Below are 12670 nucleotides of genomic sequence, written 5' to 3'. Positions count from 1 at the left end.
AGATCAGAATTGGGCCCCTAGACTTGTGAAATCTCTAGGTAACTACACATATTGTCGAAGCTTTAAGACTGGCTGTAAGATCATATTGAATGAGTAATTGACCCATAGTTTCTGTCAGCACATCTGTCAAGAAGAAGACTGACACTGATGTAAAACCTGAGAATCATTCCAAACCAATGTTGTTCCACCGAGAGGAATACTGTTCTGTTTGACAAGTGAATGAAGTTCTGTAGACACAAGTCTACAGAATTTGGCAATGAAAATGTTTCTGTTCAATAGACAAGTGTTCCTGAAGTGCTTTTTCGAGCTGAATTTGGATATGCTATTTGTTTTCACCAATAACATCAGGATCCTGATGTTTTTACACATCAAGTAAATATTCAGGTGCTGCAACTTGTCTTCTTTGATTATCCTTGATTGAATATGCAGCCATGAGAACAGCTATATGGAGAGTGTAATTCAAGCTCAACCTAAGACACTCTGAATTTGGTGAGAGAGGAGAAGATCGTAGCAGCTCTGATGTCTGTGACACTCTGCAAAACTGTGGTTTTATTGACTGTATTTATAGGCAGTATTCACAGAAAGTTCTAGTCAGGCTACCAAACTATCACATGAACAACAACTATCCATTGGATTAAATCTCGACTGCGCATATGATCAAACTATGATTGAATTGTCATTTGTGATTTGTATGTGGCAAAATGCAGGATTGAATCCAATGCTACATAGCTAATTTTAGAATTGTCCAATTTATGGATATACTCAACTAGTGAAGTGGAAAACCTAAGTGGCTAGTTGTAGGAGTGCCTATACATTGTTTCACATCATTAACTGTGGGCCCTATGTAAAATTTACTAGTAGTGTGTATAACTATCTCACATTTATGTACTACATTTGTATGTATGTATTGTCCACCCAGGGGCAATCCGTTACATTCGGGTGTGGGGGTGGGGTGGAGATTGGGGGTAAGCTGATATAATTAGCTGCCTTAAATTTAGTAGTGAGTGGTGGGATGCTTGCTTGTTGGGTGTAGTATATGGTGTTGGGTTGAGATTCACATAAATCAAAGGAGTTTCCTGGAGTTCCACTTTTCTCATGGTTATTCCCAGCCTTGCAGATTGTCTCAGAGTGGGTATTGGGGTGTGTGCATTCTGGGTTTGTGTTAATTAGAGGGTGTCCTCTGACTCCACTGTTTCCCCCAGAGCAAGTCCGTGCATATATTTAGCAAGTTTCAACCTATTAGAAGCAGCTATAATACTAACCACGTTAAGTGAGATGGAGTAGAATAACTTGAAAGTATTTCTACTAAAATGCTATGGTGCTTATACCTGATAAGTGGCAATACACGGGACTCTCAGCCCTTGAGTCACATTGTAACTTATATCCATCAAATATAAAATTTGTTTTAAGTTTTATTTTCTTGTCTTCATTACCAAATCTCTCCTCTTTCTCCACACATACATATTTATATATATATACGTCAACATACATGTATACATACATATACATGCGCGCGCACGCACACGCACAAACAGATACATGTACACGCATACATCAGTACATAACTTCATCTAAACTTTAGGAAGACCAATTAAGCATGTGACATTGTTGACTCAGATATAGGAACGATCACGAGACATACACCGGATCGAGTTGACTATCAGCTGACAGAGATATCTGGAAACGAGGTTAAAGCTGGCAAGTGTTTCAGATGCTTTAGTGAGCACCTCCTGTAAACATGGTTTCTAAATTACACTTCTGCCTCCTAGCAACTGTTTGCTGCTTTTTTAGCTTGGTGGTCTTCTGTCATTCAAGAAAGGTACAGTTTCTATGTGTCTGTTTATTTTGTGTGTGTGAATTAATATCTACATTACATGTTTATTTATGTTGTTGTTTTGATCCTGCTCAATCCCTATCGGAGAGACTTATAACGAAAGACATTCCAATCATGACAATCCCGTCATTTTTTTTTTTTTTTCAATTATGATGTTTGTTATTTATTTAAGACTACGTTATTTAAAGGAAGATGTCCTTCCTTTTACAAAACGGCAAGCGTAATTTAGAGGTGATTCGGTTGATAGTTATAGCAGATCGAACGACCACGTGCAATTTCCATTAGTGGCTCGACCTATAAAGCTGTTCAATAACTTTGTTATGGGTTAATTATTTCAAATTAGGCAACTGATTTTGAGGTGAATTTGGTTTTTGTTAATTCACTGTCCGTTGTAAACATTCTGAAATGGCCCTCAAGTTGTCTCCCCTCATAATGTTTTCAATTAGACATTGATCTACCCATCTTCCAGATTGGTCGTCAAACTTCATCAATTTCAACAAACGGCCTTGGGCTTCGTTCTATCTCCCGTTAAAATAAACAAGGTTGATGTGTAACATTAGCCAAAAGAGCTTCCCTTCAATTAAAACTAACTTTTATCTTCCTAAACTCTTACATGCAATATTAATATCAATAATTCTCGCGCCATTAAGGATGTCGCTGATAAATCGAACTTCGAGAAACAACATTCGTATCTCTCAAATCTTGCCTTATTATCTTTGAGAAAAAAATGTAAGGAAACATTGCATAATATAGTTCTATATAGACTATGTAATTATAAAAGAAAACGGACGGTCATGACTAGATTGTTTTATATCATGGGTTTCGCACGATACGAGTTGACGTAGTTATATACAATCAGTACTTATCAATTTCTCTGCCAATTGTTACAGCTGGCTGGTTTATAGACCAATAATCCCTGACCCCCCCCCCCAAAAAAAAACCCGAAGCGTAAACGGTCTGTTTATCTTACGAAGTTTTTCCTTATTTATCTTATTTGATTAGCTCTAGTGTTTGTAAACTTGTTATAATATAAAGAATATGTGAGTTTGTTTACAGCTTTGTATGATTTTTGTTTATATATAAACTTTAGCATGTACTCGATCTTGAGTAATTATTGTTTTGGTCCTGGTGATCTTGATGGATCAAGTCCGAGATAAAGAGTGTTCTAGCTGTAATTATTTTTTCCAGACAGTTTATTAGTTTATGCTATGTCTACTTCCTACTTTAGGTTTCCAAGATGTGATTTGAGGGATATTTCTAGCAAGTTGAGCGGTCACATACAGGTTCTTTGTGGTAATCGTTGTGGCATAACTACAGAGTTGTCGGGGGGGGGGGGGGTACAACTCTGTAGTTATGCGTAGTTATACCATTGTTGTTTAGACCCAAATAAGAAATGACCGAGTAGATCTATGATCAAAGCTGTTCCAGTCATGACCACCCCTACATTATAATTTTTCAATTAAATTATAATGTAGCTGGAACTTACATTATCGACTAATTCCTTTTATAAAATAATGTATTGGTATTTAAGAAAGATTTGGCTGCTTCTCTAGCAGCTCAAGCCACTGCGTACAGGTTCCCTATTTGTTTCGATTATTACATAAACGAGATTCATTGAAAATAGCTGTCAGAGTCTAAGGGTCAGTATTAAAAATGAGGAACAATTGTTTGAAAAAAAAATGTTATGAACTCTGATCTGTGAATATAACGAATAATAACGGAGAATCCAGTTTAATATATTTACTTTTAAGTACTATAGTGTAATTATTTTAACAACATTTATGAAATATAACTATTTTGAACGTTTATTACATCTACATAGATAATCAAGGAAGTTAAATATTAAAGTTCTTCAGAACTAACATGGAGACTAGACTTGTTTATTCAATTCATTACACAACAATATCATTTTCTTAATTGATCGTTGTCCACACCTGTTATTTCTAATACTACGAGAAAAAAATTGGCTTTGTGGTAAGCAGTTCGCTTCCCAATCACATGGTTCCGAGTTTAGTCCCACTGCATGGCACCTTGGACGAGTGTCTTCTACTATAGCCTGGGGCCGATCAATGCCTTGTGAATGGATTTGGGTCTTTCTGATTTGGCAGACACCATTTTTTTATTTAGTTTGTCGAGAGAAACTGAAAGAAGCGCGTTGTGTGTGTGTGTGTGTATGTGTGACCACTGCTTGTCACTGCTTGATAATCGTTGGTGTGTTTATATCTCCGTAAATTAGCAATTCGGAAAGAGACCAATAGAATAAGTACTAGGCTTAAAAAAAAAATAAGTGCTGGGGTCGATTCATTCGACTAAAAATTCTTCAAGGCTTTGCCCCATCATGGCCATTGGTTAACGGCTGAAACAAATAGAAGATATATATATATTGCCTTGCACTTTTAGGACTTTTTAAAATATAATAATTCAGTTTAAAAACGAAAGAAAAAGGGCAACACCCACAACTGGTGACAGTTTTCGTTACAAACAGTTTTGCATTTTTTAAAAATAAATAGAATAGTGAGAAGAGCAGGGGCAGTATTAAGCTTTGTTACACATTCTTAAATTGAATAAGGCCAGCAATGCATGATTAAACACGGTAAAGAAGTTGTTGAGAGATTAGACTGAAGCTGTTTTATAATGAGCTCTACACTATGAAGTTTAAAACTTTTCCTACTAAAATAAATTTTATTCTCAACTACTTATTTCTTTTATCAATCAGCGGATGGCGAGCTGACAGAAACGCTAGCACGCTGGGTGAAATGCTTAGTGGTATTTTGTCTGTCTTTACGTTCTGAGTTCAAATTCCACCGAGGTCGACTTCGCCTTTCATCCTTTCAGGGTCAATAAATTAAGTACCAGTTGCATACTGGGTCAATCTAATCAACTGGCCCTCTCCCTCAAAATTTCAGGCCTTGTGCCTAGAGTAGAAAAGAATCTGCAGATGGACATCTGTAAGTATTGTTAAAAATTCTGGAACGATATGACCATATTAAAACTTTAGAAAATATATCTTGCATAAGTGCTCTGAGAACAAGAACGGGTTGATCAGAAGCTGGTCAGATGAGGCTATTAGATTGGCCTAGCTTACATTGTGTAGAAGTAAACCAGAATATGGTGTGCTTCCTTGTCTGTTCTCTGCAACACAATTCCTGTAGCTCAAAAGGTCTTGCAGACTTCAGTGGAAAAGCTCTGTGAAGAGGTAATAAGCTACTTTATGGTCATGCTTACTTCAATGTAACAAGAAGAATTACAGAGGATATTTGGATGTTTTGATCCTTTTAAAGGCTAAGATCAATAACTGATATCATCATTTCATCAACTTTTTCCATGCTGACATATGTTGGCTGTTACCGCTGATGTCCTATTCTAACTATATTTTCAGCTCATCCAATTAATGACATTATATTAATCCAAAGATAAGCATCAGTTCTTAAATGCCTTTTGGGGATTAGGAGCTATCTAGATAACCAAGAGTATGACCTTCAAACTCTTCATCTATTAAAAATAGCAAAGGTTAACATAGCAAAAGTTACACGGCGGTGCATCAGCATGGCCGCAGCTCTAAGCTGAAGCTATAAAAAAAAAAAATAAAAAAAAAAAATACTAGACTACTGTTTTGTCTGATATGCAGTGCCTACCATTAAATCATGTGAACTTTTGAACCCTGATATTTAAAGTTAACATATATTTACTGCTATACAGTCGAGAATTTATCTATGTCCCAAGGTGAAAAAAAAAATTTATATTTACTCTCTTCTGATTGTAAATATTTTTACGTTAGCACATTAATTTATATTAACTCTTTGGGAACAGAGTCTCATATGGAGTTTAGGTGCCAAGAAGACAGAACCCTTTTCACAAGCCCTACAGAAAGCACGCACTTATTTTTCCAAAAAATTTTATGAAGCAAAGTAATTACATCACATATATAAAATTTTATATATTCTTGTAGGAAATTCAATGAACTAACACAATCTTCTGTCATTCGACTTTCAGCCAATAGATCAGCCCAGTTGTCTCCTAAGGGTTAAGGAAAAACCACTTTAATTTCAAACTCAATTTATATTGCTGACTGAATATGATTTCTAATGTAACTCGGTCTATTTACAAATAGTGATTCTACTTTATACTTTTTCAATATTTTTCAAAATCCCTTTCCTTATACACACACACACACATAGATACAGCCAGCCATCACTCACATGTGATGTCTTTATTAATTGTCTTAGCTGCTTATGTAGTCATGAGCAGACATAGACACTTTCTCAGCCCCTTCACCCTTGACCAAACAGAACATCCAGAGTGTGACTGCTGGAGGGAGAGAGCAGTGTACCAACATCTACTAATACTCATTACAGCTGAGTTGACTGGAGCAATGTAAAATGAAGTACCGTTCTCAAGGACACAATATGCTGCCCACTTCAGGAAATGAACTCATGACATTATGATATGATCATAAACTAACCATTGTAACGACTTATTGTTAGCTGAAGATTTCATTAACTGACACCCACAGTTCAGCTTGCAATAAATAGGATAAAAATTTATGTACTGAGTACTACTTTTCCCCCTTACTCATTCACTCAATTCTCTATGCCATAACATTTATGATGTGAGAGAGAGAGAGAGAGAAAGAAAGAAATTAAGGAGCTGCTATGCAGTCATTAACTTACATGTAACAGCTGAATCCTTCTATATAAAGGAAGGACAGTTTGGATAATGAAGTTCATAAATTTGATGGGATGATCATAGCTGGTATGGTACTGAAACAATAAAAAACAGCATATAAAAAAAATATCTGTTTTATTAGGAGTGTTAGAATTAATGCTGTAATTAAAAGAGGGGTATAATTATAATAATTTCTGAAGATAATAACTTTTGTGAGAAGAGTGATGTCTATTAGTGACATACAATTTGCTATTTGTGAATTAGGGAAGCAGATTTAATCTTGGGTTGTATAGGTTTCATTTTATTCACAAATGGTTCTGAGTTCAGTCCTGCTGCATGGCACCTTGGGCAAGTGTCTTCTGCTGTAGCCTCAGGCCAACAAAAGCCTTGTGAGTGGATTTGGTAGATGGAAACTGAAAGAAGCCCATTGTGTGTATATATAATCATAATTTAATGTCTGTTTCTCTTGCTGGTATGGGTCAGACAGTTTGACAGGAGATGGTAAGGCTGGGTACTTCACTAGGCTTCATTGTCTGTTCTAGCATGCCTTTCCTAATGTCAACCACTTTATAGAATGTACTGGGTGCTTTTTATGTAGCACCAGCAGTTCTGCTGTGGTGTACAGCAAGGCGCCATATATCTTGGTCCTTTGTCATCTCTTTCGTAAGGCTCAGTGTCTTGAGGTTGGCCTTCAGTACTTCGTCCCATGTTTTCCTGGGTCTCCCTCTTCCATGAGTTCCATTCACTTTAAGTGAGCAACTGCCTACATCTATACACATCACATGACCAAACCAGTACAGTCTTCTCTCTTGCATGCTACATCTAATTCCTCTTATGCCTAATTTTTCTCTCAATACGATAGCACTCTATTGCACACTGACGTTGCACATCCAGCCTTCACCTGTCCTATGCATTTAGTGCTTGTGTCCCACTGCCATGTAGCATTACTGTTCATATACATGCTTCATGCAATTTTTCTGTCCATCTGGTTGATGGAAATTGAAAGAAGCCCATTGTATGTATGTGTGTGTGTATGTATGTATTTATGTGTTTGTGTCTGTGTTTGTTCCTCCACCACTGCTTGACAATTGGTGTGTTTATGGCCCTGTAACTTAGAGGATTGGCAAAAGAGACAGCTAGAATAAGTACCAGGCTTAAAAAAAAAAACATACTAGGGTTGATTCATTCAACTAAAATTCTTCAAGGTGGTGCCCAAGCATGGACACAGTCAAATGACCGAAACAAGTAAAAGATAAAAGATGTGAGTAGAGCTGTAGTGATTAATTCAAAATAAATGTGGAAAATATTTTAGTGAAATCATTGTAATTAGAAGCAAAGTTTCCTTCAGAGCACTATCAGAGCAAAAGATCATGTGGTGGATAGACATTGAACTGCAGATATGCTTGTAACACAATTGATTGTGGCCTTGACTTTCTGACTGTTCACATGTTCATTAACTGCTTTAGTGGTGCATTATAATGAAAAACAAATCAACTTTGTTTCTATTAGAGTCTGTTGAATAAGATATGGTTTGGACTTTGAAAATCTTATAAAAGAGAAGCAAATCTCTGTCTGTCCATCACAACATCTATTAGATGGAGGGAAAGAAGGGGAGGAATCAAAATATGTCACAACATATTTTTAGAAGGGGAAGAGAAAAAGTTGTTGTTGAAAGTGAAAAATAGAGCTAGCTAGACAGATAGGTAATGTTGTCACCATAAGCGTGTATGTTTCTGTGTCTTTCAACATATAGACAACATGTACATGATGAATAAATATTTTTACCAGTAGTGTATAGTATAATTTTATTTTAGTAATGCTGTTCATTATGAAGTCCTACTGTGCAAAAACAATTATACTTGAAATGGAAGGTGATGGTTGTTTATTACAAGCAATATAAATTGTGACATTGTTTATTACTACACTAGTGTAGTTTTATAGTTGATTACTTGTGAGAAATAGTATTGAAAGGGATTAATTGAATAAAATACATACTCCCCTTAATCATTTGATAAATAATAAAACATACATGCAAACATTTATATAACAAGTAAAATGTTTATTTAAGATTATTATTTTAAAACAAGCTTAAGAATAATAGAACATCCACTGATGGGAAGAAATTTTACTTTTTAGTAGAATAAAATTTGTTTTGACTAAACATTCAACTGGTGTATAATATATATATATAGAGAGAGAATTCACAAAAAAACAACAGACGAAGACAGGTGGTGTAGAAAACAAATAGTTGTATTAGTATAACGCTCGGGAATTGAAAAAATCTTTAACGTTTCGAGCCTATGTTCTTCCACAGAAAGAAACAAGGAGAGAAAAAAATGTGTGTAGTGGTTAGCAATCTATCATGGCGGTGTATATATATATATATATATTTCTATATATATATATATATAGATAGATAGATACACACACACAGACATGTATACATTTATATATATTGTGAAATTGTAATGATCTTTTGGACGTTGACTGATGAAGAATTAGCTATGAATTTTGTTTGTTATGTTTTTGTAAAATTTTGTTTTCTTGGTGTTTTGTTACATTTACACACACACTCGCCAACCTATCCACCACTGCAGTTCCCCTACCTCCTCTTCTCTCTCTCATATTTACTTTTGAACCTTGAGGCTACGCTTTCACTAGCTCTTTCTTTCGAGCTAGGGAGGCTGTGTATTCACCATTTCAGTAAGACACTTGTTTCTGTCCCTACTCAGTTGGGGTGGGGTGGAGGGGTTGGTTGTAAGTACTTGATGACCTCACTAGTGCTGGTGCCACAAGGAAAGCACCTAGTACACTCTGTAAAGTGGTTGGTTTTAGAGGAAAAACATTCAGCTGTGAAAACCATGCCATGGCAGACAACACAGCCCTGAGGCAAAGTTGATTCCTTTTGAACCATCCAACTCATACCAGCATGGAGATAGGGATGTTAAATGATGATGATATGTACATGCATATATAGTTATATACAGTTTATACATGGACAGTTAAATGTTTAACCCATTACCTACCAGTGATCTCATATGAGATCACTTAAAAATTACAAATTTCGTAATTATCTGTCAATATTTACACATATCTAACCTTTTTGCTATATCTACTAGGTATATTTCTCTGATATTCAAATGAGGTTTGCTAATTTTTCACCCAATATCTCGCTTATTTCTTTTTAAAATGTTATTTTGATCATTCCAGCGTGTTTCTAAGGCTGTTTTATGCTAGAGATCAAAGTTTCATTAAAAAAATTCCAGTTAATAGAATTATGGGAGGTAATGGGGTACATAGTGAAAGTCATGAAATTCATAGTGAAATTACTGTAGCAGTGGGATGGTCTAACAGAGAACACTTCTAATTATAATAGACATTCTTTTGTTCCTTTTAGCTGTCACAGATAAGGTCATACTAGAGCACCACTTTCACACAGTCACTATTGCATTATTGTATCTTGTTTATTTATTTGAATATAGATTGTTTTTTTGTTTTTTTTTGTCTTTTTATATGACTTAATGATTTGGATTTCTTCCTCTTCTTATCTTATGATTTCTTTCCATTTGTAATTTATGATTCTGTTAGAAGCAAAACTATGTTTTATGTAGGTGTCTCACTGATCTAGCTTTGTTTCCTATACTACTTTAAGATGTGGTCTATAAAATAAACTTCCTTACAAAATTAATTCTGTCTTAATGAAAACTTCATTCTGCTGCTTATGTTTAACCCCAGGCCAAATTTGCCTGAACAGACCTATATTCAAAGCAGCTCCTGCAGGAAGTATGACCATCCCAAAATATAACAAGTTTTTTCTTTTCTTTCTTAAAAATTTTGTGTTATGCTTGTTCGTAAATTCTTTCATAAGCAATACAAAAATGTCTATAAGGCATAGCCAAAACATAACCTTTAACCCTTTTGTTACCATATTTCTGTTGAAATACCCCGTCTGTTTCAGTTAATTTTGAATGTAATGAAAAATTTAGTAAAATAGCTGACTATATTAAGCTGATGTTTGGAACATAAATTAATATGAAATTTTGATAGATTTTAATTTAGATTTCTTTAAAACAGTAAATTTGTGTCATAGGACTAGTTAGCAAAAGAGTTAGGGTGCTAACAGATAGTGTGATGATTCACATTGGCCTTGTGTGTTGTGTGTTTTCAATTATTATAAGAAATATATGATTAGTCTAATTACGATAGAGGAGTTAGAATCAATCCACAGCCCTGGTCTAAATTCATGGGTTTTTTTTTCTTCTTTTACTTGTTTCACTCTTTGGTCTGCAGCCATGCTGGGATACAGCTTTGAAGGGTTTAGTTAAACAAATCAAGCCTAGTAATTATTTATTTTTAAACCTATAACTTATTCTATTGAACGGCTAACTTATGGGGATGTAAACAAACTGAGCAGTGGGAGGAGGACAAACACACAAAGCCATATGCACACACACACACACACACACACACACACACACATACACACACACACACACAGATAGATAAATAGATATATACATATGCAATGGGCTTCCACACAATTTCTATCTACCAAATTCACTCACAAGGCTTTGGTTGGCCTGAGGCTGTAGTAGACAACACTTGCCTAGGGTGCCACTGAGTGGGACTGAACCAGAAACCACATGGTTGCAAACCAAGCTTCTTAACCACACAGCCATGCATATGCCTATATATACAGTTGTCTAAATATCTCATGATAATTGTGAAATCGATAATTACATCAGTGGTGATTAATATCATTTATTTGTCAGACACTAGCATAGTAATTAACTCATATTTTGATCACAACATTTCTGTTTTCTTTATTTATCTTCTTTACGTTATTTTGTCAATTGTAATTTTCAAAATCTTAATTCATCTTTTCATTTTACTAGATTTCCACTGATATGAATTGGGGAAAAAGCTGTCCCAAGAATGTCACTTTGGTCTATACAAAAGCTGTTGGAAATGATGACACTCTCCATTATATATACAGCTCTGCTGAGCTAATGTCTCTATTAGCCATAAAGACTGTAAATGATGCTAAACTGAAACTCAGCTGTTCAGAAATGCCTCCATCAGTTACTCTGGAATCGCCTACAAATGAAATTTACTCGTTTGGCATAATATTTAATCAAGTAAGTAAGACATTTATATTTTAGTTATTGTAAATTATTATAATTATTACAGGGCCTAAATAATGAGATGTCAACCACACACAACCCACCAGTCTGAAAGGACAAAGGTCATGGATGTTACTCTTTTTCCTCCAACTGAATAATCTATTATCACATTAAGTATTTAAAAGGTAGCAAGCTGACAGAATCATTAGCATGCTGGGCGAAATGCTTGGCAGCAATTTGTCTTTATATTCTGAGTTCAAATTCCACCATGGTCAACTTTACCTTTCATCCTTTTAGTGTCGATAAAATAAGTACATAAGATGTAATCAACATACCCTCTCTCTGAAACCGCTGGCACAGTACCAAAATCTGAAACAATAATTAAGTACTTGATCATTTGATCTGTCTGTCTGGCACACACATTCCCCCCTCTCTTTCTCTCCCTTATCTTTCTCTTATAGAGAGAGAGAGAGAGAGAGAGAGCAAATCAATAGCAAAATACAAAATCAGTTATAAAAAGCAACAAAAGTTCTTGGGACATTCACAGTTAATATTATTAGTTTGATGCCCATAGAAGGCAAAAACTTATGAAGTAAAAGTATGTTTCAGACAATGTCCTTCATTGGATATGCAGATAAAAGCCCAGGGGGGAAGAGAAAGAATGGAGGAAAAGAGATAAGAAAGAGAGAGCCAGGAAAAAGTGCACATGAGTACTTCACATGTCGGATATATATATATTGTGCTCAACTAGTACTTATTTTACTGATCCTGAAAGGATGAAAGGCAAAGTCAACCTCAGCAACATTTGAACTCAGAACTTAAAGACAGACAAAATGCTGCTAAGCATTTTGCCCAGCATGCTAACTATTCTGCCAGCTCACTTTTATATATATATCTATATCTATCTATCTGTCTCTCTCTCTCTCTCTATCTTTCTTTCTTTTAATAATTAGAGCAAAGCATCAAAGTGAATTGGGCAAAAAAACAAAAGGTCAGCTCTTGTGATTGGGAAATAAAGAAGCAAATTTAATCAGTTAAAAGAAACTCC

The 12670-nt window shown here is 35.2% G+C and overlaps 2 protein-coding genes across 2 annotated transcripts in view; one reads left to right on the top strand and one right to left on the bottom strand.

The window, feature by feature from the left end:
- The first annotated feature begins 1709 nt into the window (after positions 1-1709).
- LOC106879562 (glycosylated lysosomal membrane protein) overlaps positions 1710-12670 on the top strand; it is a 31198-nt gene continuing 20237 nt past the window's right edge. Inside the window, exons 1-2 of the mRNA XM_014929197.3 lie at positions 1710-1819; positions 11395-11637. Coding sequence (XP_014784683.2) covers positions 1739-1819; positions 11395-11637 — 324 coding nt within the window. The 5' untranslated portion in view covers positions 1710-1738. The remainder of the gene's footprint in view (positions 1820-11394; positions 11638-12670) is intronic.
- The window catches only part of LOC149137025 (uncharacterized), a 38763-nt gene continuing 29265 nt past the window's right edge, over positions 3173-12670 (bottom strand). The window contains exons 3-5 of the mRNA XM_089342814.1: positions 11958-11991; positions 6505-6594; positions 3173-4190 (exon numbers count right to left, since the gene is read on the bottom strand). Of these exons, the coding sequence (XP_089198940.1) occupies positions 4155-4190; positions 6505-6594; positions 11958-11991 (160 nt within the window). The 3' untranslated portion in view covers positions 3173-4154. The remainder of the gene's footprint in view (positions 4191-6504; positions 6595-11957; positions 11992-12670) is intronic.

This window comes from Octopus bimaculoides, chromosome 2 (assembly GCF_046866305.1).
Source record: "Octopus bimaculoides isolate indiv1 chromosome 2, ASM4686630v1, whole genome shotgun sequence".
Taxonomy (NCBI): Eukaryota; Metazoa; Mollusca; class Cephalopoda; order Octopoda; family Octopodidae; genus Octopus; species Octopus bimaculoides.
This window is presented reverse-complemented; position numbering and strand designations above follow the sequence as displayed.